At 42.1% G+C, this 27,306-nt stretch overlaps 1 protein-coding gene across 8 annotated transcripts in view; it reads left to right on the forward strand.

Moving 5' to 3' along the window:
* Positions 1–27,306, forward strand: part of TMCC3 (transmembrane and coiled-coil domain family 3) — a 69,109-nt gene that overhangs the window by 35,161 nt on the left and 6,642 nt on the right. For 3 of the 8 annotated variants that reach the window (XM_057742153.1, XM_057742161.1, XM_057742155.1), the window contains exons 2-3: positions 23,088–24,004; positions 26,532–26,667. In XM_057742153.1, coding sequence (XP_057598136.1) covers positions 23,088–24,004; positions 26,532–26,667 — 1,053 coding nt within the window. The other 5 variants (XM_057742160.1, XM_057742157.1, XM_057742154.1 and 2 more) reach the window with 5 other exon arrangements.

Raw genomic sequence — 27,306 nt, forward strand, 5'->3', positions numbered from 1 at the left:
ATGAAAGCAGTCCTGCCCTATTTTGGCTCCTGAGCAACACCAACCTTAAGGAGATAGCTTTCATGCTTTTTGTAGTTGTTACAGAAACTATTTTTGAAAGGCAGAAGCAACCTTTAGAACCTGAGAATCACAAATAAAACAGCCTAGCCCCTCCAGAGTCACAGGAGCCACATGCAAACTGTCATTCGATGGACCCTGTGAGGTACTGTTCAGCCACTGCAGATGGGTGAATATGTAGCCGTTGGCCCTCTGAATCCATGAATGCAAAACCGTTTAACATCTGGACCCTGAGCATTGTGAGGGGGTTTCCTGGAACCACGCCTCACAATGCCAAGCAAGGGACGACTGTATATGCCTGTCACACACTGGTGTCGTCTGTGTCTGTCGTCTGCATTCTCGGTGAAGACCCTGTATGGAAAGAATCATTGCCTACACGGAATAGATTCAAAGCTGTGAGCATTAGGAAACTGAGTTCTCAACAGAAATGTTTCAGTAGGATTTGTCCCTTGAAAAGATGGTGTTTCGTGAAGTTATATAAAAGTGATGTAACATTAGTATACATTATTTTTTTATGGGATTTTCATTTGAAAACTTCTAATTATGACTTGGTAATTCTAGCTTAGTTCTACAACTTTTTTAAAAGAACCACCTTTTAAAACTTTTTACTTCCTTGGGAAATTGGATTTAAAAGCCTTCTTCAGTAGTGAGTAAAAGTAATTGCATAAACTAAATCAAGTTAGAATTACAAAATTGCTTACTATCCTGAATACTGAGGCCTGAATAATAATACAAAATAGTTATTTTGTTGTTATTATTAAAATCATATGTCCTAAGAGGAAACAAAAAAGTATCTTAAGTGTGCTAATGAAATTTTATAGGTATTTGTATATTAGTCTCTGCTTTGAAGTTGCAGGCACTGTGGACTTAAAAAAAATGAAAATACCAAGGTGAAAAAAAACCAAACCATACTAAAAAAGAGAATATAAAACAAAAAGCAGCTCTGTTTCTAGATTCCCAGTCCTATTCCCCAGAGGTAATTACCATCCACAATTCCTAAGATATCCTTCTAGAAATTTCTCCACAAATAGAGTACACTTGTATCACAATCATATAAGCCCCACCACTGCCCCTCTTTTCAGGCACACATGAGTGTGTACCATAGATAGAGCTCTGTATCTTTCTCCCATAACAATTTAGTTTGGACGGCTTCCCGTAGTAGCCCATTCAGATCCACCTCTATTTTAGTGGCTGCATTGTTTTCCATTGTACTAGTTTTTTAAGTGGTTCTCCATTAATGGATGTCTAAGCGGATTCCAGAATTGGAAACAGATAATGGTGGTGGTAGTGGTGACCGTGGTGACACAAGGCAGACTGTCCTGTTAGAAGAAGCAAAGAAAAATGGGAGAAGGAGGCAAAGACTTATACTTTCTCCATTTCTATTCTTTAAATCTCCCAACTTTTTTTTTTTTTTTTTTTTTTTACCTGTTTTAATGTGTCTGGAGAACTGTATGGAAGCTGAAAAGGATGAGGTTTTTTTTTCTGCTTGCCTTTCCTTTCGTGTGATGGTTATGATCGTGGAAGAGATTTTGATATTTAAGGACCCAAGGAAGAGAAATCTAATTTATTGGCTAAAGAACTGGGAGATTCCAGGTCTCTTCTCTCCTACTTCTAGTGCAGACAACACCCTATTGTAACAGGATTATTTCTTATAACCTGATTTGCCAACCCTTCTTAAGATAATTCATCTATTTGGACCGTGGAGGGGTTTCATTATACAGAGATTATCATTGTATTAATATTTCTCTAAAGGCGTTGGTTACCTATCCAAATCCCATTTTCCTTCCCTTTCTACCTAGCTGACAGAACCAGCACAGTAGAGGCTGAAAACGTTAGATACTGCTTCTACCGCCTTGCTTGCAGCTGGTGCATGGACATATGACTCAGCCAAAGAGACCTAAGGGGAAATCTACTGAGGAGTTTCTGGAAAATATTTTCCTTCCTAACAAAATATGAAAGAAGAGCAGTATATTCTCATCTATAGCCAGAAATTGTCTACATGGGATTCTTAAAACTGCAGTAGCTCATTTGCCTCCCTGAGAGAGCTTGCAGATAGCCTGAGGATAGTATAATGAAGAATTGAAAAGAGCTTGGGTCTTTGATAACATTTTTAACCTACCAAATTAGCCATGTTCACTGATCTGCTTAGTCTGTGACATCATAAGTGCCCTTATTATTGAACATCACTGAAGTCATCCTATCTGATATGGAATTTTACCCACAGGAAATGCTGTCAAGGTAGGGAAGAACTCATTTATAAGACAGCTGAGTGCCTACTGTGTTCAAGAGGCAATGTGAGACTACAAACAAGGGGGGAAAAGAATAAGGCAGCTAATAATATGAGGCATTAGTGAACTTAGTGCAACCGGAGGGGCTCAGTAAGAGCAGCAGGGGTTCCGAGGAAACGCTGATGACTAGGTTGGAGGTGATAAGAAATGCCTTTGCGTAGAAGAGGTTAAATTGAGTGAGACTCTGAGGGAATCCCAAGGTTTTGGTCAGTAGAGAGTTGGGGATGGTATGCCAGGAAGCCTGAGGTTTTAGAAAGAACATAGGCTGTGGAATCAGACCTGAGCTTGAGCTTAGGTTCATCGCTCACTAGTTTGTGAACTGGTCAAAGTCTCTGATTTGTTTGATACTCATCACGATTGACTAAACATAACTTGTAGTATTGGGATGGGGATTAGAGACAAAATATGTCCAACATCTGTCATGCTGATGGGCACGTGGCAGGCACCAGGTAGAGGTGGTGGGGGTGGAAGGGGTAGTTGGACTGCATGTTGGAGGGGTGTACACGTGAGCAGAGGTGAGGTGAGTTAGCAGACGTGATCGGGACATGTTGTTCTTGATCTGGTCAGAGATCAGTGGATCAGGTCATTTGGTCTAGATAAGAGGGTGTGTGTAAAAAATCTGGAGAGAGATAGGGATGGGTCAGGATGTGGAGGACCTTGACTTTTCAACTAAGGGAATTTGGACCTCATCTTATAGACAAACTACAGTGACCATTGATGGGGGCAGCCTGGAGACAGTGAGATGAGTTGAGATGGTTACAGGAGTCCAGATGTGCAGTATAGAAGATCAGAACTGAGCAGGTATCAGATGTTGGAGAGAAAGGAAGGGTTAGGTGTTAGAACATTAAGAAAGAAAGAGAACTTAGTGATGTGCAAGGCGGGGGGGGAGGAAAGACTTAGCAGTGAGTCCGCAGAAAGCTGAATGCCTGTCAGTTCAGTGTGAAATTCAGAACTGACTTGGAACTTTCAGATAATCATACCCTACGTTCAGGCAAGAACATTTGGCAAGATTTATTGAGATTTTTGATGAAAGATGCTATATTAGTGGTAAATAAATGATAATGCCCAACTCTGTTTGTCATTTAATTCTTGCCTAATTATGTTTGTCACTTTCCCACTGTTTATATATAAAATTTGGTTTCTTGGAAGGGTGTGCCACTTAATAAAAGGACCCTTGCCTCTGATTAGATCCGATTGAACACTTTGAGTCAGTTCTGTAATATGAAGTACACGTTCAGTAATTGTTGACTACATGTTAATCTAGGATGAAAAGCAGTTGAGCAAAGTTTTCTCTGACACAGGGATCATGGTCCTTACAGATACATTTACAGTGGCCTTATTAATAAAACGTCAGTCAAATGAACATCTAAAGTAATGAATGACATCACAGGCGTCATCAAGTATAGAAATCAGAGACGTTTCAGTTCATCAGATTTAGGGTAACGTCTTGGGCTGAATGAGGTTTCATAATGTTCTCAGTTGGTTAACCTTGAACAGATGGTCCTCTTACATTTTGGAATGCTGAATAAGGTAGATGGACCTAGTCGAATTAATAAAGTGTACCACACTGGAATATTAGTATGTAGTTAGAAGCCCTTGGAGTCTTATTAAGTTCATCAGCTTTCCCAATATAAGGCAAAAGAAAACCCCACATTCATATATCTTAGGGAAGTCGGCATGAGTAAAGCCTCTTAAGAAAGGCATTCTTCCATTTGGGCATAAAGTTAATGTTTTCCAATGGTAATTCTGCACAAGGCAGTTCTGTAATAAGCTCAGAGCAGGTGTCCTGTCGGAGAGTTTTTACAGTCTCATTGGGAAGGTAGGGCTCTAAGCCAGGTACAGGCCCATGATTTGGTTACAGTTTCCAGTAAAGAGAAAAAAAGCATCTGTCATTGAAACTTCCCCAAACTACTTCCTATCCTTCACAGTCTTTTTTTTTTTCCCTTTTACTAATCTAATTTGGATTTTTTATATTTTTCCTACAGAATTTGAGTCATAATAGATGTACAGTGTAGATTAGATGTACTGTGGTGCCTTCCTGCGGTCAGAAGAATCTGAAAATGTTTTCTGTTAATTGTGGGTTCCAGTGAGGAGAATATGATTTGCAACATGGATACGTTGAAGGATTTCTTTTTTCAATCCGTAAATAAAAGACAAAAGAAATTGAACCCTTCAGGGACGTCGTTTTTAATTCTTGCCTTTTCGTTCATCCTAGGTAAAAATTTTGTCCTTTGTAGTCTGTCAAACCCTTCTGATAAGAAGCACCAGGCGCTGTGATAATTGGTTTAGCATTTCAGGTCCCTTGCAAAGAGATGAGTATAGATGGAATAAGTCATCAATCATGTATTTCTGAGACAGACCACCTGATTTTCCATCATGTGATGGATACTGTTATTTCAGGTGAGAATTCAGCTGTCCTTAACTTCAAATGATTTTTTTTTTAATAGTAGATCTGGTTACCTGATCCCTGCATACCAGGCAGAGGCCCACGTAGTGTTGCTATGCAGTGCAGTGTGAGGGTACAGGCATATATTGATGAAGTCTTAACAAATTCATTAATGAATCCTTATGTGACTGTACACAGTATATGAACCAAGTCTGAAATCCCTATGTACAGTATAGTCATACTTCTGTGCGTTTAAACCTAAGAACCTAAGCAGTGTTTAAGGGAGTTACGGGTGATTTTCCCGCTCCTCTTTTTGATATTTCAACTTCTCTATTTCTCAATATTTTTATGATTAAAAAAATTTCCCACCTACTTAAAAAACCCTGGCTTCCCTTGCCTGCATGATAAAAGTATCAAGTCCAGCGTGGTTTACATAGAGCCTGGCACAGGCTGTCTGTATTCTTCAGTGTTTCAGGCTTCTCCCTTTAGAAATACTTGCCCTGGACTTCCCTGGTGGCACAGGGGTAAGAATCTGCCTGCCAGTGCAGGGGACACCACAACTACTGAGCCTGCACTCTAGAGCCTGTGAGCCACAACTATTGAGCCCATATGTCACAACTACTGAAGCCCACGTGCCGAGAGCCTGTGTGTTCCGCAACAAGAGAAGTCACCGCACTGAGAAGCCTGCACACCACAACGAAGAGTAGCCCTCCACTCGCTGCAACTAGAGAAAGCCTCGGTGCAGCAACAGAGACCCAACACAGCCAATAAATAAATAAATTGATATTAAAAAAAAATTAGGTGAATGTTAGAGGGAAAAAAAAAATACTTGCCCAGCACTGGTTTGTTTGTTTTTTTTTTTTCTTGCCCCAGCCCTCAATCGTACCCTGACTTAGAATGACCCATTTAGATATTCTAAATTCTAGACACCTGAAGAAACTTTTAGTTTCCTAAATATTCTACTGTTTGCCTCTGTGGACACACTGTGTTCCTTGTTAGGCTCTCCTGGCTGATTTTTGAGCCTTCTCTTCTAAGTCCACGTCAAATATCGTCTTCTTAGAGGATATCTCACTGAAGTCTTCTGGTTACTTATTTCCACTTCTTTGTTTCCTATAGTTCTTATTACATTTTTCTTCAGTTGTGTAGTTCTGTATGTATCCCAGCCCAAACAGTGAACTACTAGGCTAGAGTTTATCATATGCATCTTTCTGACTCCAGTGCTTTTAGCATACTGCCTGGCTCACAAACATGCCCAGAAAAACATTTTTTAAGTGTAAGTTCTGTATCTTAGGGGGCCTGGCTTGGAACCTAAAGTAATCAATTCCTTTAACTGTTGTAAAAACAATTTGGTCTAAGTAGGTGAGTAAGCCCTAGTTGTACTTTGTGTGCTTTTAGTCAAATTCAGCCTCTTTGAGAAACATTGGCTTTCTAAATAAATATTATGTAACGGACAAGGTCATTTTCAATCTGCATCAACATGGTATTTAGGATTTTGCTGCATTTTGCAGGATGTAAGATTAAATATTTTTGTGTCTAAATCTGATGTATTTAGTCACACCATAGGCATTAGTGCCTTGCTAGTATACCATACAGATTTCTACTCTTTTTCTGTATTTTGTACATTTGCTCTTCTGTATTCTGGTACTAAAAAGTATTTATTAGAGAATATCATGAAAATTTCAGAAACTTTAAAAATATTAAGGAGCTAACAATATCCGGTATGAATTGACACATCATTGACATTAAAGTTCTTTTCCTGCTAGAATTGAACAATTCTGTTTGTTAATCAACATGCATTTCTTGAGTACTTGCAATGTTGTAAGTTCTGTAAAGATAAAACAGTTTTGACAGCTCCTGAATTTTTATTTTCTATGATGTTTTGTATTTGATTTACTTTTTTTTCCCTTCCTATTTTGAGGAATAACTTGTAGTAACATGCGTACGTCTTAAATGTACGGTTGGGTGATTTTTACCTTCGTTGCGCCATGAAGCTGTCCCCTGCGTTGGCATGGTGAGCGCCCTGCACTCCCTTGTGCCACCTTCTGGCACATCCTTCTCCCTGTCCCTGAATCATAGAGCATGTCCTTTGTGGTATGTAGTTTCTTTCTTTAAGGATGACATTATTGAGATTGACTTATGTTGTGTGTTAATACCTGTTCATTCTTTTTTACTTTCTGCATGTTACTTTTAACTGCTTTTTGCTTCAGTTTCATTTTGGTGAGTAAGGTTCATTATACAGAAGTGTAAATATTCAGTGTGTGTTCATTGGTATGTACTGAGGGCTGCCAGCTTTACAGACCTAGTAGTGATAGAATTGTCGAGAAGAAGAGCTGCAAAGGCTTTGAGGTTGCAGATTTCAGCTACTTTGTTTTCTCAAATGAGGGACCTAAGACTGGAGGGTTAGCTAGACCCCGGGTCCTGCGTGGATCTAGACCAAGTTTCTCCCTGAGGTCAAGATGCTGTGTCACAATTCAGACTTGGTCATATGGACAATCCCGGTTAACAGGAAAGCAGTCTTGGGAAGCTAGTGATTTAGAAATCCGTAATCAGCAAGACTTAATATGTTGGTCCATAAATGGTATGAATTTCAGTTATCTGGAAATTTCTTTCACTCATCTATAATATTGTACTTCCCTCTTCTTTTTTTAATCATTGCCTGCTGCACACTGCCATGTCCACTAGTGAGTTTATTACACTTTAAATAAATAAAAAATGGGGAGTTTTAATGCACTGCATAATGTGAAATCCTTGGTGGACTATTACATGAGTGTTTTAGTGAAATTTCAGGAAAGCGGTTGGGATTCTTAATTTTTTTTTTTAAGCTCTTTATTGGAATATATTTGCTTTACACTCTTGTACCAGCTTTTGAGGTACACCAAAGTGAATCAGCTTAATGGGCTGAGAATGTGTTACTATTTTTCTTTTTTTTTTTAAAGAATTTTATTGAGATATAATTGGCATACAACAAACTGCATATTTAAAGTGTACAATTTGATTTTTTTTCTTGTTAGTAATATATATATGGCAACCTCAATCTCCTAATTCATCCCACTCCAACTGTCCCCCCCACCGCTTTCTCCCCGTGCTGTTTGTTCTCTACATCTGTATCTCTGTTTCTGCCTTGCAAACCAGTTGATCTGTACCATTTTTCTAGATTCCGCATATATGTGTTAATATACAATATTGATTTTTCTCTTTCTGACATACTTCACTCTGTATGACAGTCTCTAGGTCCATCCATGTCTCTACAAATGACCCAGTTTTATTCCTTTTATGGCTAATATTCCATTGTATATGTGTGCCACACCTTCTTTATCCATTCATCTGTTAGTGGACATTTACGTTGCTTCCAAGACCTGATTATTGTAAATAGTGCTGCAGTGAACATTGGGGTGCATATGTATTTTTGAATTATGGTGTTCTCTAGGTAGGTGGGACTACTGGGTCTGTACTTCCCTCTTTGTGTCAATTAAATTGAGGTGTTACTGCCTCTGTTAGTGGAACTTACTTCTTTATTAGAACCAGTGCTTAAAGGAGGAAGAAGGGGAATGTTTTAACTAGTGTGTGTATTTATTATGATGTTTTCAGTTTCAATGCATTGTCTTGAACTTTTGCCATTTCTCAGATGTTCTTTTAAAGTCTCAATGAGAACCACAAAGGTCATTCTTAGGATGAAAAGTCTTAGGGTAAATTCTGATTCTGTGATCTCTGCAAGTAAAAAACTAGTCCTTAATCTTACACCTTTCTGCTAAGGTAATAGTGATTCATAGAAAGTTCCATAGAAAGGATTTTAAAGAAGAGATTAGTGGAGTCATAGTGATGGAGGGTTAAATCCTTTTACTGACCTACTGGCCAGGAATTAATCACAGAACATTCTTCAGGATGTTAGCGCCTCCTTAAATATAATCAGTAAACACAGAAACAAGTGGCTTATCTTTTTTTTAATTATAAAGCAGTATTTTTCAAACAGGATTGAAACCCATTAGTTGGCTATGAAATAGACTTAATGAATAGCAGCTATCATTTTATATTTTTAGATGGAAAGGCAGAAGGAAGAGTACAGCAAACAGCCATCTATGTTATCCAGATTCAACAATTAAACATTTTCACATTTGCTTTGTGTCTGCATGTGTATGTATAATCTTTTTCAAAATAAGTTACATACAGACATCAGGGCTTATTGTTTCTGATGTGTATCTAAAAATAAGGACTTTTTCTATATAATAAAATTAACATACCTAACAATTGTAATTTTCTAATACGCAGTTGTCTTAAAAATGAGCTAACAGTGTTTTTAAAGTACAGTTGCATAGCATGTATAAAGATAAGTGTTTCATAAAACTTGTGTTTCGGTTATGTAAGTGTGGATACATGCACACATATGTATGTATGTCATGGTACATATGTATTTCTTACTGTGGGTCTCTTTCAAAATTGGGAATGTACTGCTTTATAGAATAGGGAAGTTGGTTACAGTAAGTATTTGCCACCCAGTGATACTGCTAGTTCTGTGCTGAGTATTGTGTGGCATCTAAAAAGTGAATACTTCTAGTAACCTAAAAATCCAACAAGGAAGGTAAATAGGGACCCACTCTCAACAGTATAAATAAGAGCTGAAATGGTCAGGAAGGATAGGAAGTGACATGGGCCTCAAGGAAGAGATCTTAAAGGAATGGTAGGATTTGGATAAGACAGAGAGGCCTTGGAAATGGTGTGTCCAAAGGGAATGAGGTAGCTAGTGAGGTTAAAAAAAAAAGTACAGAAATGTATTTGGTGTGCTACAGTGTTGGGATCTGTCTGGCAGGTGGTTGGAAGAACAGGAGAAGACATTGGAGAATTGGAATGGGAAAAGCTACTTAGATTAAGTACCAACAGGAGGAAGAACCCAATTCCTTTATTAAAAAGAGGAGTCGTACATCTTGAGCATTTTGTAACATGATGAAAGTGGAAGTTTAGAAGATCAGCGTAGCGACTCACTATGGATTAGATAGATGAAAGAAGTAAAATATTGAAAGCAATGAAGCGTGATTAAACCATTGCCCTTTGTATAGGTGAGGTAGGGAGTTGGGGGCTGGATTCAGGTAGATGGACCCAGAAATAGCAAGGAAGTGTCAATGTAGAGAGAAATTGCTGGACAAAGAAATAACAGAATTGGGTGGCAGCTTGAAGGGATGAAGGAGAGAGAACCTGGGTAAAATTAGAAAATGAAGCCATTGATAGGTAAGCTCATGGAATTAACTATAGCCTGATTGAAAAAAAAACCCCACACTTTATCTATAAAGACATAATAATCCAAAAATATCCATGACATCATACTCTCAAGAAGTAATTTAGGAGGCTTTTTAGAGAAAGTCACAAGTTATAATCATTAGATAAGCTTTTCTAATATAATTTCCCCTTGTTTTGCTTAAAGACTTGGACATGGGAAATGTTAGACATCTGTCTTTAGAGTCTTAATTTAGAGTTCTGGTTTTACTGAAAATAGCAACATAGAAGACTAATGACACTGCTTTAAAAATTAAAGACCAGATATTGAGATTTAAAATTTTAGTCATTTGAGATACTGTACCTTTTAAAAAGTTAGATTAAATCACTCAAATACTAGGTCACCTGCTTTTGGGTTGGTGAGCATTTTTAAGAAGTATTAGCTTTACTGTTCAGGCTCATTGAAACGTGATCCTTAAGGCACCTGCTGGTGTGAGTTTGAGATCACACTTGTCTTTTCTCCTGCCTTTCTGTGGCAAGATGCAGATGCACGCACAAGCAGATTCCGTGGTGTGGGGCAATGATCAGCTTCTACTGGAAGAGCTTAATCATGGCAACAGCAGCACCCTTGTTCTTGACTCTGGACTTTCCTGAAGTTCCCACCTTTTGGGGGGATGTTGTGTTTCATAAATGATAGCTTACACTTACAGCACTTAATTCTGTACGAAGCCCTGTTCCAGGCACATCATAAATATTAATTCATTTCATCCTCTCAGTCACCCTGTGAAGTTGATACCTGTTCCCACTTTACAGATAAGGAAACTGAAGCATAGAGACAGTATGTAACTACTTGCCCAAGGTGATGTGATTAACATGGCAGAGCTGGGATTTGAACCTACATAGTCTGGCTCTGGATCTGTGCTTCCAAACGACTAACTTACAGTATCACTGTGACACAGTTAAGCTCTGTTTAGGACACATGGCTTTGGAATCAGGGCTTTCCTGTGATTTTGAGCTGGCTAGTTGCTGCAAGTGTTGTGAGTGACCCTAGGAGGCTGTTGCCTCTGTTTGGAAATACAGTCAGCCCAAATATAGATTTGGATTCTAAGAAGGGTCATGGTATAGTGTTTATCTTAAGAATCACAATCCACAATTCAACTCATTTCTTTGCAGTTTCCTTCCTCGCAGATTACAAAACAATAAGTTCCTAGAGGACTATTGTCTATCTGAAACATGACTGGTGAGCTGCTGTGGCTGTAGGAGAAGGAAGCCTCCTCTTATCTGCAGCTTGGTAGCAGGGTCTCTAATGGTTACAGTATCCACAAGGGCTTTAGCCAGAAGAGAGTGCTGATGTACAAGCTGGCTTGTTTCCCTGGCATTGAGAATCATTTTTAATGGTTAAAACAGAAGCAGCCTACATTTTTTTTATTACACAAGATATCTTGGGATTTAAGCTAGTGTTTTGTCTTACTTATTAAATGTGGGATTCAGAACATCTCCAGTAATTGCCTTGTGACACCAAGAACTGTCTAAAGCCGTCTGTTAGCATTCACTCTTCTGGTTTCTTTGTCTTACATACTTTTTACTTTGTGATATTTAACAGTAATGCCGTGATTTAAGTGAACAAAGTTTCAGGGGTTGTAGGGGTTATGGGAAACATGTTCATGTGTAGGAAAGGGTCTCATGTATGCAGTAGGCTCTGTTCATGTCTAGGAAAGGGTCTGGTATATGCAATAGGAAATATTATGAGAGCCCAGCCTTGGAGGCAGCTGAAGTCACAGCTCTTCTACATGTAGCTTTATGACTTTAGATAAGTCACTTACTTTTTACATCTGTAAATGGAAATAATTGTTGTCATCTCACATTCTTAAAAGGAAAAACAAAATAATGTATGTGAAACATTTAGAAAATTATGAGATGCTTAATAAGTCCTTAATAACTAGTAGCTTCTATTTTTTAAAATAAATTTGAACTATCTTGCCAAGATTCTGTCCTCTTTTGGACCATTCTTCTTGAGGCCTGCTTTTGGCCTTTAAACAAGTCATTGCCTTTTTAGACTTTAGAGGATAAAAGGGCTCCTTTATTTTGTGTTCCTGTTCTATTGTGATTTCCTAAGGGACAAGGAATTATAATCGTCCCTTGGTATCCCTGGGGCATTGTTCCTGGGGCATTGGTTCCAGGACCTGCCTTGGATACGAAAATCCTTGGATGCTCAAGTCCCGTAGTTCCCCCCCCCCCCGCCCCCACTTCCGCAGATAAAATCAGCTGCAGATTGTGTAGTGCTGTAGTATTGATTGAAAAAGATCTGTGTGTAAGAGGACCTGTAGTGTATTGGATAAATTATTTTTAAAATTTTTTCATTTAATGCAGTTCAGCACTGCTTTCTTATATGCCACCACAAATACTGGGTTGAGTTAAAACGTGGGCGTGTTAGGAGGAGCAGGCACCTAGTTCTCTGCAACGGTTTAGGATGGGGACTGCAGGGGAAATGTCGCTTAGGAAGGGAGTACACCTGCGTGCTCCATACATTGTGGGTCTCAGTATCTATATTTGATAATTGGTTGCCTGTATTCTGCTTGGAGCAGCAAAGAGCCATGAGACACATTAGTCTTCTGAATGTTTGATCTCTTGCATGAATCAGAAGCCATTAACTATCCACAGTCCAGTCTGGAAAGCAGTCCAGCGCCACCTCAGCTGCAGGTTCTTCTTGATCTCATTACAAACAGCTGAGAGGATGTAAACATGTGGGACAACTGGCTGCCCCAGTTGGCTGTTTGTCAACCACTGATTCACGCAACAGATGACAAGGTCCTATTGAGAAAGGAATGTGGGGTAGGACACAGGTGGCTTAGGAGACATTCCCTCCCCTCCAGGCTTCAAGACAGTGGGGGAACAAATGTTACACAAATGCTTACCAGACCTAGAGAAGAAGTACTGTGAAAGGGGAACCTGCAGGTTGGGGGAGAGTATAAAGGAACCCCGGCATGGGAATGGGGGAGGCCTTGTGGAAGAGCGGTCTTTGGAAGGTACTTTGGGATGGAGGTGTGGAAGGCCATGCTAGGGTGAGGAACTAGCAGGTACTTAACACAGAGAATTAGAAACGTGCGAGAAGCATTCAAGGGCTTATTGGACGAGTGGAATGCAGTGAAGGTTAAAAGCCTTAGAGCTTGGTACAGACCTTGGTTCTGTGTCTTATTAGCTGTACCCACAACTTGTTTGATGGCTCCTTACTTCCAAATCTGTAAAGCACAACTAATGGCACCAACTTCCCGGAGCTGCGGGGATGAAGGGAGAGTGTGTATCAGGCTCCGTCCTTACTCTAGTGCTGGTGTGTAGATGTGCTCACAGTAGCATTATGGGTGCGTCTGCTTGTATAGGCGAAGATAGGACCCTGATCAGGAGAATTTTAGATGCTTCACTAAGAATTTCACACTTTAGGGAACTTTAAAGGTTTTTGAGAAGGAACAGGACATAATCTGTTTTATCTTTTAAAGAGATAATTTTATTCAGCCCAAAGAAGTCAGAGTTTTTATATTGATTGTCTCATTTGAAGGTCCAGCATGACTTCAAAGTAAGGTTGTTTTTCATACTAAATAAATATCAAAATGTTGATTGAATGCACTTTTCAAGGGCATTAAATTTTTTTCTCTAAATGTAATGCTGTTTATAATTTTGGTAAAACTAAAAGCAGCTTTTTATTTCCAATTGCTATTTGGTGGTAATACTGCTGGCTTACATTAGAAAAAATATGGTTGCTCAAAGGAAATAACTTCAATATTGCAAAAGGGAAAGAAATTAACATAGATCAGTTTCCCTTTACTCCCTCAAAACTTAAGTATGTTATTCTAAGCCCTGTCTGATGTCTAGTAGTGTTCTCATCCATTTAAAACAGACTTATGTACTACAAATCATCCCATACATATGCCCCTCCCCCAGTATTTGTTATAGTGCCAAAACCAAATTAAACCCCTGGCCTGCAGGGAATAATTCAATTATGAGGCTTAGGTTTGCTTTGGGAATGTGCTTTAGGGCCTGAGTACCAAATGCTATTTTCTGGCTCAATCTTAATATAGCGTCTTTTGAAAGGACACGGACCAAATTGTAACCCTACCATGGCTTTCTCTGGGTGCCCTGGGAAAGAGGGGTAGAAGGAGCTGTGCCAATTTATGAGCTCAGTGTGTTCGCCCACGTTCCCCCAATTACACATGGAAGTGAGGGTCTAGTGTTCACCTCCAGGCAGGATGACATACCCAGCATCTTTAAAGTTCACCTGCCTCTTTCCACTGAGAGTCAGGTTATGATAGGCACACGTAAACGATAGAGTAGCAGTAATACCCAAAAGTTCAGAAAAAGGAAGGAAGAGCAAATCGGCTCATCACCAAGTCTAACAGTTACTCTCAGTTTGGTACTGAACTTCCTCATATCCACAGCAAAAAGGGAAACGATTATTGGTATCTAACAGACACCCCTGTCATATTCACTAGTATATCCACTTTATATATTGATCCAAGAAGCTATATTCTAGTAGACAGGTTGCTTCCTTTGGTGGAGGGCACCTATAAAGAAGAGAGCATAGATTGAAATGAAAAGTTACTCGGGTACGTATTCAGGCTGCTTCTTTTAACAACAGGCATTAGGCCAAGTGAGATCTCCAAGGATTCTTCCGCCTCTGAATGTAACTTCTGTTGCAGATCACTGCCCCTCACACGAAGTTCTCCATAATTGTGTATCTAAGAGGGCCGTATGTATCCCTCAAACACCTTGTTCAGATTGGAGATGCCAAAAGACAGCAGGGCTGGGTTTGTAGTTATCGTTCAGAAGCATAGCTTAAGCGCTTGTCCCTCCCAAGAACGCCCACCCTCTATATTCCAGGGGTAGGGGAGGCGATGGGTAAATGCTATAGGAAGAGGAGTAGGCTGGGCCGCAGCCTTGGGGGGGAGGCAGACCTTCTGCCCCCAGGCTGCCTCTCCAGCCATTCTGCTCCGCCCACTGGCTCAGGGCCTTGGGACCCATGTTCTCTCCTTTAGAGCTGCCTCTGCTCCCTCAGTTCCTGGGGGTGGTTCTCCTGGAGCAGAATACTCCCACCTCCCACCTCTCCCTTAGCCCTCAGGGCAAGTGCTCAGGTCCCTTTCCTGGGAAGGTTCTGCTGACAGATGAGATGCTGCTGGGAACGGATGGGGAACAACCATGGTGGGGACAGATCCCAGAACCCCTCCGAACTTGTTAGGTTAGTGCCCAGGGGTTCTCATTCACCCCTTCCCTTGGTTTGTTCTGAGTGTAGGAATTAAAAGCCTCAATGACGTTTATTCTACATTTAGTCCTAAGATTGGGGCTTCCCGTTTCCTCTTCTTCAGAACTCACTACCCCGGATCTCCCCGCAAGCAGGAGCTGAGACCCCTTCCTTCAGGAATGCAGAGTTCTTGGTAGAGGTGAGGGGCAGGCGTTAGGGGCTCACTTCCCTTTCCTAAACTTGCTTGTTTTTGAGGTACATGGGGTCCCCAGAGACTCCTTCCTTTTCTCAGCAGCGCTCTTTTCTCGTGCTGCCTCTCGGGCATCTGCAGGTCGCTCCCTCGGGGACCTGGCTGTCCTTCAGCTGCAGGCGGTTCTCAGGGTAGGCTGGTTTTCATTACCGTAGCCTTTCCCTCCTGCTCGTCAAGGCACAATCTTCTTAAATCTGGCCTTCCCCCCTTTAATTTCCTATATAATTTGTAAAGTATACAGTAAATCTTTACCAGATCAGACTAATTTTGTAAGGGATTAGTTTGCATTAGTTGAAAGCTCTTTGAAGAAATAGGTATTTTTCTGGTGTATGTAATTCAAAGTAGGTTACTACCACTGTTGCCTGGTAGAGGCTTTATGAGAAGATAATTATTTCTAATTACAGTATCGAGTGTTTGTAAGTGCTTCAAGATATTTGAAGAATTTGTTTTTGAGAACCCTGAGCTCTTTGCCTAATCGCCCTTACACTATTAATTAGCAGTACCTGTGGATAAAGGATTGGGCTCTCAAAAGTACGTGTATTCGAGCCCTGGTTCCAAATGGTCTTTGATTCCAGATATACTTTACCTGCAGTCAAGAAAGAGAACTTTTGACGCTACTCATTTTCTTTTGTCTGTGATACTGAGAGGAAGAGGTGGGGAGAAATAAAACCTTTATGGTAAAACTAGTGACTCAATTCCCGTTCTGTACACCGTGAACAGAATGTGCTATTGTCAGACTTGAACTACGAAAGGAAGTGTTCTTTGTCTAAACAAATTAGAACAAACGTTGTACTAAGACACTTTACTAATAACATATCCTTTTGGATACCACGTGAAGATCTTTCAGATTTTTTGTTTTGAGCATGTAGTGGGGGGAAGTGGCTTTCTTCTTGAATGTACGTCCTGAATGTTCTGTATAGGTGTCCACACGAATGGAGTAATTACATCTTGATAAGGATGCTTATTGAGCCTTCAGAGTTATTTTTTTCCGTACAGATTGGCTTAGTTAGCAAGAAGACCAAATGTTTGATGTTAGGGTCCAGGGATTGGGTTGGCTTCCCTGGGTGCTGTGTTCACCGAGTGGCTAGGCATTTTGCCCGTGTGTGTCAAGTGACCACAGTGTAGCAAGAGGGAGGATGGCTTGGTAGCATCCTGTATATTACCAGTAGGAAAGTGATATGAAGCTCATGTTCTTCTGATAGAACGTATAAAGGTCTCTCTTTCAGGGCCATGCTGAGCAGTGCCTTGTTTTCTCAGTTCTGTCACCCAGCCTAGGGAAGGGTGTCTTCCCTTCTCTCCATGCAAATCCGTGGCTTATCTGCTGAGCGTCTGTTCCCGTATGTGTCTAGATATCAACGCTTCACTGGCGAGGCCCCAGCATCTTCTTTGTAGGCCCCTTTTCTTACTTGCTTTTCTGATTTTTACCATTTTCCTCCTCCTTCTCTTTGTGATTGTAAATGCGTGGGCATGATTCTGATAAAAGCAATAGCTTTTTATCCTCATAAAATTATTTTGCCTTAGTCACTGTTTATCTTTTAGAGTGTGGATGAAAAGGAATGGATTTTACAGGCTGTGCCAGACCTGGACGGATGTGGCTCTAGGTGGCACACCAGGGCCATGGTAAGAAGTCACAAGGATCGGGGGCTTCCTAGGTGGCGCAGTGGTTAAGAATCCGCCTGCCAATGCAGAGGTCACAGGTTCGATCCCAGCTCCAGGAAGATCCCACATGCCACGGAGCAACTAAGCCCGTGTGCCAAAAAAAAAAAAAAAAAAAAGAATGGTAGAAGTCACAAGGATGAAGGTTTCCAGCTCAGCCTGAGGGTTGGGTGTGGACCAAACCCAGAGTGTGCACAGCAGTCTGAGTGCCCATGTGAGGGACACTGCAGAATGGGTTCTCACATGGTTGGTGGCTTATACAGACCTCAGGGAGTTTTGCACATTTCTTATGACTGAGTTGAGCCCCAGCTAAGCTGTTTATTTCTGTGAATTTCAAGAAACATATATTCTTTCTGAGCCTTGCTTTTCTTATAAAATAGGGCTGGTGTGAGGAATATATGAATACATAAAAATATTCAGCATAATGCCTGTCTCATAATAAGCGTACTCAGTCGTTATTGTCAGGGAAGCAGGCTCCGGAGACAGACGGCCTGGATTTCAGTCCTAGCTCTGCTGTTTACTAGGCAATTTACTTAGCTTCGCTGCATCTAGTTTTCTCATTTGTAAAATGGTGATAGTAGTGGAACTTGTCTCAGAGTTTTTAGCCAGTAAGGTGTGGCACTCGTCACGAACATACTTTTCTTCCTGGGCGTGTGTTAGGGTTGAAGGGAGGTAGGGCCACGGCCATGAGTTCAGGAAGCCTGGGTGTCACTTCTAGGGTAGTTTTTCGGAACCAGTGGATGGTTCACCAAGTTCCCCTCCCTGCCATGGCCACCAGCGGCATTCCTGATGGTAGGGGCTCTGTCACAGTTGGGGTCCCTCAGTCTACTCGCAGCAGGCTTGTTAGCATGAGTGAGAGACAAGCCTTTCCCTTTTTTTTAAGCCCCTGGGATTTTGACGTCAGTTGTTACCCCAGCAAAGCCTAGCACGTTCTGACCAGCATACTAGAGGAACAGGCTCGATGCTACACCTAAAGTTAGAGTTCGGCTGAAGTGAGTAAGAGTACAGAATGTCAGCTGTGTTGGCTTGGACACCTGGGCCACAAAAACCTGCAAAAGCCTTTGGATCCTGAACCCGCAGCTCCTTTTTGGGCCTGTCTGCAACACCGCCCTCGTGTGTGCTCTGAAATACCTGTTGCCCGGGCAGTGGCCCCCGGTTTGCAGAACCTGACCCTTTCCTTATATGACCAAGCTCAAGCAGCTTTTCTTTAAGCAAAAGTTCATCGTATCTGGCCTCGAGACGGAGCAGGTGGTTATTATCTGTTCCCTGGTTCTGATCTCTCGGCCCCGGCACTTTCTGGCCACTCTGTGACCCCAGAGCCCCAGGCTCTCCTGCCTCAGTCCATGCCCTCCCGGCGTCCCCAGGAGGCCGCATTCCCCTCTCCAGTCCTCTTGGTTTGGGTGGTGTGCCTCTGCTCGGCTGCGCTGCCTTCTGTGCTCATGCCTCTCTGGAGCTTTAGGGGGCACACGTGAAATGTCGTGAAGCCTGAACAGTGTGTTTGAGCTGCACTGCTAATGACTGAGCTGTGCCTGGCATCCCAGGGAGGAAGGTGAGCTTCCGGGGGTACTCGTGCCGGAGGCTTGGGTTGGAGCAGAGATGATTCAGTGTCAGGTTTTGACGTCTGTCCAGGGCTTAAAGCTTTTCTTTGCCTTTGTTCCAGAACATTGAGGTGACGATGGAAATGTTTCTGCTGCCAGAAGGAAAACATAATTAGGAATGGCTTTTCGCTAGAAAGCTGGTGGTCAGCTTTTCATGTAAGGTAATAATAGACAGGTAATTCGGAGAGAACTGAAGGAGGGTAGCAGTCATTTTTAAAAAACAGCATCTTTTCTGCCAAAATGGTAATTCAGCTTCCTTTTTTTTTTTTTAATTAAAAAAAATTTTTTTTTGGCCGTGCTGCATGGCATCTTAGTTCCCTGACCAGGAATGGAACCCTCGTCCCCTGCAGTGGAAGTTGGGAGTCTTAACCATTGGACTGTCAGGGAAGTCCGGCTTCCTTATTTTTTAAAAATATGACAGCATAATAAAAAATGATTCCTTATAACCCCACAGTGCAAAGATAGCCATCGTTAACACTTTGGAGTTTGTTTTTCTTTTAGTTTTTTCACACAGGTACATTTCTTTTTTAATGAAATCGGGATGAGAAGCAGTAGCAAACCTTTACTGAAACGATTTTTTGTGCCAGGAAGTCTTTAAGTACTTCATGTGCATTATCTGATTTATTACTCACAGCTCTTCAAAGAATCATGGTCTCCATTTTATAGAAGAAGAAACTGAAGCATAGAGAGGCTAAGTCATTTTTCTGAGGTCACACAGTGGTACCAAGATGGAAACCAAAGCAGTCTGTCTCCCAAGCCCAGGGTTTTGATTATCCCGTGATACAGTCAAGAGAGCTGGAGTACACTTCATGGAATTTTGCAGTGTTAGCTCTGAGTTGTCTGGTTCTATCTCCTCATTCTATAGATTAGGAAATCACACACCACACAGGTGATTAGATATACCTGAGAACATGTAGGTGGTAAATGTCAGTGCCGAAACTGAACACATGTCCCTGTTCCACATGGTCCAAATGCTCATTGACTCTGGGCAATCTGTAGACCTTTGTCCTCCTCCCTGGGCCCCAGCCCTAAAACAGCTGCGTTGTACCGTTGACCTCTGTGCCGAGTCCAGATGAAATGGAGGACATAGGACTCCCACAGCTTTCTTCCAGCGTGTACCTGAAATCCCGGTTTGAGTTCAGGGAATGTATGGGCGTCTAGTGATACGTGTTAGCTGGCTCTTAATTACCCTGCAGAGCTAGGGCTGTGAAAGGCAGAAACGTGCAGCTCAGCAGCTGTTCCAGCTTTCCACCCTCATCAGACGTTTCTAACCAAGACTTGCCAACCAGCAGTAAGATTGATTGATGGAGCTTTAAACGCTGTTGCTTTCCTCCACCTGGACTCTCGAGGACATGCCAGGCATTGCTGTAACTTTAAAGTGAGCCAGAAGTCAGCCAGCCATCTGTGCGTAAACATTCCTGTGTACACGGCTGGCCTGGCCCAGTGTCTGTGAGAGGACCGAGCCAGGGCCATTGCCCTGAGACGCCGGGGCTGGGTAGCTAGCTGCCATGGGGTTGAGAACGAAAGGAAGGGGAACCAGGTGATGACTTCTTGCTGAGTTTGGTAAGGTAAGGTTTGAAAGCCTCTGTATCCTCAGAGGTGTTGTGGACTTCTTAACAGGGATTGTCAAGAAGGTTTTGGGGGGCGGGGGGTTGTTTTGTTTTAACTTAATCTGAGCCCTCCTTGTGCCTCTCACGGTGTGGAGCAGAAAAAGGACAAGAGGAGTGCATGATATATTAATCAAAGCTACTGTATTCTGTTAGAAGTCAGGTTCATGGTTACCTCTGGAGGTGGGGGTGATGTTGTTGTGACTGAAGGGGACACGGGGAGCTTCTGTTCTGTTTTTTTAACTGGGTCCTGGTTACACTAGTTTCACAGTTTGTGAAAATTTGAGTTTTATTTTTTTTGGATATGCTCTTTTCTGCATGTAAATGAAACTTCAATTAAAGTTTAAAAGTCCTTATTTTTATGTGTTTATCATGTTGCACATTGATATTCGGAAAAATCTGTTTAGTTGAATCAGGTTGAAACGATGTGGAACTGACTACCTAAATATTAAGAAAACAACTTTACCTGAAATTGTAGAGTTTCTCTGGACCGAACTTCTAAGGTCTTTCTGATTCTATTCAGATGTGTCTTAAATGACTTCAGTGTAGATTCTCTTGGAATAAAGAACGATGTCACTTCAGTTCAGCAGACATTTAGTTGAAGCCTCCCGTAAATAAGGGGCATTGCTAGCTCTGTAATCTCGGTGCAGGTGTGACACCACCTCTGCCCTGAAGGAGCAGGTGATCAGTAAAAGGAGTAAAGTGCCACAAGAGCACCACAGAGGCTCACAGAAAGCAGAGGCAGCTTTCTGACGGGACTAGGAAAAGCCTCATGGAAAAAGCAGCATTTGAAATGAATCGTAAAGAATGTGTTCGATTTTGATAAGCAGAGGGGATGGGTGGCCAGCATCGTGAATATCATGCATATGAAGAAATCCATAGGAAATTCACACCTATTCTGGAAACTTTGGGTTGTATGGTTCAGGTAAGATGATTGGCATCCATCAGGTGCAAGGTGAGGCCTGACAGGTAAGCTGGGCCCTTAACAGTGGCCAGGTTGTATTAGATAATTTGGGAGGCACTAGGGAACCAAAGAGATTTTCTGAGAAGCAGAGTAGCATAATCAGTTTGGATATCTTCAGTGAAATTGAATTTCCAGCCTTGAGATTGTACCATTACCACTAATTACCCTGTCCGCCCAAAACAAACAATTCCTGGGCTTAGTGCATCCTTTGTTACTATAATTTGAGCCCGTTCCTGTTTGGGTCCACTGGGGAGCCATAGGTGCTTGACTTCCTTGAACTTCCTGTGGTCTCTCCAGGACTTGAAGATGATTATTATGTACCTTCTTTAGTCCCTACACCCGTCCTTCCCCCTTGACCAGGTGAAGTCACAATTCCTTTATCCTTTTTTCTAGTCTTACAGTGATTTAGCATTTATTTCCTTCCAGCCTTTCCTGTGTGATGCTCCTGTGCTCAGCAGCCAGGGTTTCTCATGGCAAAGCTGTGTGTGGGGAGAGAGGGGCTGAGAAATAATGCTAACAAAGTTTTCTAAGCTGTGAAAGAGAGCTGACCCAGCGACCTGGGATTGTGTCCCGCTGTGCATTGGGCTCCCTCCTTTGGGCAAAAGCACTGGGTAGGCTGTTTCATACGGCAGTGTTAATGCTCATTGTTGGAAATAATGAGGTCTGTTATTAGCAGGTTTTTTTTTTTTTTTATTATGTCAGCCTCTTCTTTCCCTAAAAAAAGCTTACTTGAACCGAATATTGTCTTGTGTCCCATTGTTTCTGTCGAGACTCTGTATTAAGGCATTCTTCTAATCAAAGGGTTGTTAACTTGACAAATAAGATGCTTCAGTTTCAATTTGAACATTCTTTGTTTAGAGATTGTGTCAGACTCTATAAAGACCTGCTTTTAGTCCTCTGGGGACAAGAGTTGTAGCGTGTCCTGATGTGGAAAGAGTTAGGGTGACTTGGATTCAAATCCTAGCTCTAAGTCTCCATTTCTACACACTACATCGATGTAACACATTCTTTGCCTGGCGTGGTGGTGAGGCTCAGACAAGACAAACCCTGTGGACAGTCAGTGCCGGGCACACAGACCACGTTTGCCTTTCCCTTTTAGAGCACAATCTAGCCACCCCCTTTGCCAGGGTGCTCAGTGATGCTTTGCAGTTCTTTTCTCCAGGTGGCCCTTGAGTGAGAAAGCTGTTTCACATGGTCTTAGTATTGTCGCTGTTGTTGTTGTTTTTAATCACCTTGGTTGTGGTTTGGGTTATTTGTTTCCATATCTGAATACTGCTGTTGTATTACTCAATTATTAAAATTAATCTTGCTCCATGTGTTATTCCATCACATCTGTTTAATGGTTCCATTAAGAAAATAATTTCTTGTGTTGACGAATGTACCTACTGAACTTTGCTTTCTCTTTTACCTACCCCTCACCCCCACCCCATTCTCCTGTTAAATGATTGAGTTCTGAATTGGTGCATTTCCCACAGTGGTGAAGTTCACTGTGAAAGGGGCATGGCAGGCATCTCAGTTATCTGGGCACTTTGGGAAACCAAGACAGACTGATAACCTCATCTCGTTATGAGTTTCCTACCCTGGCAACCACAGTTACCATCTAATCAGACAGAAAGTTGGATACCCTGGCAGAGCTGAATCTCATCGTTCGTATACATGAGTGCAGGGAGGAGTTGGGTGGTCCTGCATTCAGCTTGAGAGGATAGTGGGGAGCTTTTATCTTGTGAATACTTGCAGTTTGAAAATCTGGGGTGTAAAGTGTGTCTGTTGTGCGTGCACAGATGCTATCACAGTGCCTGTCTCTTCGATTGCCAGTCTTAAAATGCTTCTTCCCTGTCTCCTCCAGGTAGAACGTCATGACATGAATACCCTAAGCCTTCCCCTGAACATCCGCCGAGGCGGGTCGGACACCAACCTCAACTTTGATGTACCAGATGGCATCCTGGACTTCCACAAGGTCAAACTCACTGCGGACAGCCTGAAACAGAAGATTTTAAAGGTCACAGAGCAGATAAAGATCGAGCAAACGTCCCGCGATGGGAACGTTGCAGAGTATCTGAAACTGGTCAACAGCGCGGACAAGCAGCAGGCTGCCCGCATCAAGCAGGTCTTTGAGAAGAAGAATCAGAAGTCGGCTCAGTCCATAGCGCAGCTGCAGAAGAAGTTAGAGCAGTATCACAGAAAGCTCCGGGAGCTCGAGCAGAATGGGGCCCCTCGGAGCTCAAAGGACATTGCCAAGGACAACCTGAAGGACATCCCGCCCTCTCTGAAGGATGCGCAGGCCAAGGCTCGCACCGCTCCCCACAGCCTGGAGAGCAGTAAGTCGGGCCTGCCGGGGGTGTCCCTCACCCCACCCGTGTTTGTCTTCAGCAAGTCCAGAGAGTTCGCCAACTTGATCCGGAATAAGTTTGGCAGCGCCGACAACATCGCGCACCTGAAAAACTCCTTGGAGGAGTTCCGGCCGGAGGCCAGCGCCAGGGCCTACGGGGGCAGCGCCACCATCGTGAACAAGCCCAAGTACGGCAGCGACGACGAGTGCTCGAGCGGCACGTCGGGCTCCGCTGACAGCAACGGGAACCAGTCATTTGGGGCCGGGGGCGCGGGCGCGCTGGACGGCCAGGGCAAGCTCACGGCCATCCTGGAGGAGCTCAGGGAGATCAAGGACACCCAGGCGCAGCTGGCCGAGGACATCGAGGCGCTGAAGGTGCAGTTTAAGAGGGAGTACGGCTTCATCTCTCAGACCCTGCAGGAGGAGAGATACAGGTATTTCAGGCTTTTCTCTTCACATTCTTTTAGGAGCACGAGTTACTGACTGCAGAGAGATTGCTTGAAAGTGATATGCTAGTGGTTGTATTTTCTGTAAATAGGGATATAGGTCTAAAGGCATTTAGGAATCGAGAGTTCTTGCCATACTTTCTGATTCTAAGTTTTGTAATTTGTGACTTGAAGCCTGACAGCTTAGAGAAAGTCTGTTAAAATGTCACTGTATAGTCGATGACTTGCGCATACTGAGCTCCTGCTTCAGTCAGCTGCTGTTAGGCAGTCTTGGTACACTAATTTGTAGATCTGTGTTTGGTTTCCTTCCATAATAACTGTCAAGTAAAAACAAATTCATTGTCCAGCAAGGTAGCTTTTATTTGGTACATAAATCTTGAAGTCTTTATATAGTGGGGTTTTTTTTTAACGATACTGTATTTTGTTCATTAAGCTTTTCACCCTAAATGAAGAGCTATCAAAAGGAATCTTAAGATTAAAGTATAAGTTCAAATCTTGTGGATTACATTAGCTAATTTTTAAAGTCCGGTGTTGTGTAGGCTGGCTTTCAGGTGCCTCTAGTTTAAAAGTGTATATGCCCGAATATGAGGTGATTTTCCACCATTTTCCAGATAAAAATATCCACCCCTAACTTTTTTGTCAAATGAATGTTAACTTCTAAAAATGTAGATAAAAAAGTGAATGCCTATTACATATTGTAAGATTTAAATTTTAAATTTAGTTTACACATTGTTTTATATTTGATATATGATTTTACATATGTGTTAATTTAGAGATGTGGCTTTTTTCGGCTCTCATATTTTATGAAACGATTTTTTAAAAACTTTCCGCATACATCTTTTACTTTGGATTCTTTGTCACATAAGAACTATTTTTGAGTCACAAGTTTTCCAGATAATATTGACTTTAATTCCATTAGATAGTTTAGGTTACAGGTCCCTTTGGACCCAAATTTTATTTCAAGTCACATATATCTGCTAGGAGTTTTAGTTCTCATATGTTATATAGTTATGTCTGCGATCTCCATGATTTAGTCACTCACTATATTGCTTACTTTAAGAGATTTTTTTTTAATTTTTATTTTATGTTGAAGTATAGTTGATTTACAATATTGTGTTAGTTTCAGGTGTACAGCGAAGTGATTCAGTTATACATATACATATACCTATTCTTTTTCAGCTTCTTTCCCCATGTAGGTTATTACAGAGTATTGAGTAGAGTTCCCTGTGCTATACAGTAACTGGTCCTTGTTGATTATTTTATATGTAGTAGTGTGTATATGTTAATCCCAAACTCCTGATTTATCCCTATCCCCCACCTTTCCCCTTTGGTAACCGTCAGTTTGTTTTCTAAGTCTGTTAATCTGTTTCTGTTTTGTAAATAAGGTCATTTGTATCATTTTTTAAATTCCACGTATAAGTGATATCAAATGATATTTGTCTTTGTCTGACTTACTTCACTTAGTATAATAACCTCTAGGTCCATCCGTGTTGCTGCAAATGGCATTATTTCCTTCTTTTTTATGGCTGAGTAGTATTCCATTGTGTGTTTGTGAGTGTACACATCACATCTTCTTTATCCATTCATCTGTCAAGAGATCTTTAAAAGGCTTGCTTATAACACCAACATTGGGCACCTATGAAGTCCTACCTGAGAATAATCATAAACTCTGTATCAAAGTGTTATTTTAAATGATTCTTTCAGGCGACTTACATAAGCATCTAAAACTGGCATTAATCTTCCCCAAACAGTGTTAACGCATCTTCCCCCAATAGTGCTTCCTGTTTCAAAGTAAACATTATAAGGTTTCAAATATAAGACAAAATTCCCCTTCTCTGAGGGTAGTGGGGGGTGGGAATCTTTGTGTTTCTGTTACTTTAGATTTGGACTTTTGAAAATACCACCTAATAAGCTATCTTTAATTTGTAAGAAGTATAATTTTTTATTGGCACTTAAGTTCTAAGAGCTGAAACCTGTATTCAGAATCACTGTGTGCACTGGGAAATAAGGGGAATTGGCTCCAGCATAGAAATTGGTCCTTTCCTTGTAGCCTCTCTGACGCGTGAAAGCTGTGGCCGTGAACCACTAGACACTGTGGGGTCAGAAGAGGGAAGAGCACCAGGATGGTCCTCGCCTTTAGCAGGCTCCCTCCCAGCCCTGTCTCCTGGCTGGCCCTGGGGAATGTGCCAGCCCACGAGGTCTGACCTGTTGTCCCCACAGCCAGACAAGGCATTGGTCTGATGTCGGTGGAAAAGCCAGGTTTGGTTTGCATGAAACCTCGGCGGTGAGGACAGAGTTAAGGCTGCAGAGACTAGTCCTTTCTGGAGCTAGAGTTCAGTGTTATCCCAGTAATGTTCCCCACAGCTAGACTTACTCTTTTGAAAGTACCGTCTGCCTGGGGATAAGAACAAGCCACAGGGCACTGGTGACAGTGAGACACAAAGAATGTCATTCTAAGTGCTGTCGGAACACCTTTGAAGTGTCACGCTCAGAATCGGCTCCTCTCTTTGCAAAGGTACGAGCGACTGGAAGACCAGCTCCACGACCTCACGGACTTGCATCAGCACGAGACGGCCAACCTGAAGCAGGAGCTGGCCAGCATCGAGGAGAAGGTGGCCTACCAGGCCTGCGAGCGGTCGCGGGACATCCAGGTGCCTTTCCTCTCCCCACCGGAGCTCACACGAGCTCTTCCCAGCCTTTCATTCGTGTAACAAACGAAGCGCCCCAAGCTCGAAAGGATTTCTGGCACGTGGGGCAGACATTTATTCTTCAACATTAGCTCATGTTATAGAAATGAAGCTAGAGTCTGTTTACTTTCTGCCTAAACGAGTAAACAAATATTTATTATCTACCCCAAGCCTAGCACCTATCCTCTACTCTCCCCACCGTAACCACATTTTTACAGATTTTAGAACATGAGGCAAACCTTGTCGTTGACACGCCTGCCTTGCTGTAGGGTCAGGAGTAACGCAAGTGCCAACCGGCTCGCAGCAGCGTGAACAAGGGCCAAATCACCTGATGCGTGCTCTGAAAGCCTCAGAGATCCAGGTGTGCAGTGCCCAGCAAGCTGTGGACCAGTGGGGCAGGGGCCACCTGATGGTCAGACACTGGATTTCAGTCCCAGCCGTTTACCAGCTTCGAGGTCCTGAGCAAGCCTTAAGTCTGTTTGCTCATTTGTAAAATAATAGCTTTCATATTTGTAAGAATTTCAAGCACTTGAGTGCATACCATGTACTAGGCACTGTCAAAGCACTTTTCATGTCTCGTTTCCCCATTTACTCCTCACAACA

The sequence above is a fragment of the Hippopotamus amphibius genome, chromosome 7, assembly GCF_030028045.1.
Source record: "Hippopotamus amphibius kiboko isolate mHipAmp2 chromosome 7, mHipAmp2.hap2, whole genome shotgun sequence".
Lineage (NCBI taxonomy): Eukaryota > Metazoa > Chordata > Mammalia > Artiodactyla > Hippopotamidae > Hippopotamus > Hippopotamus amphibius.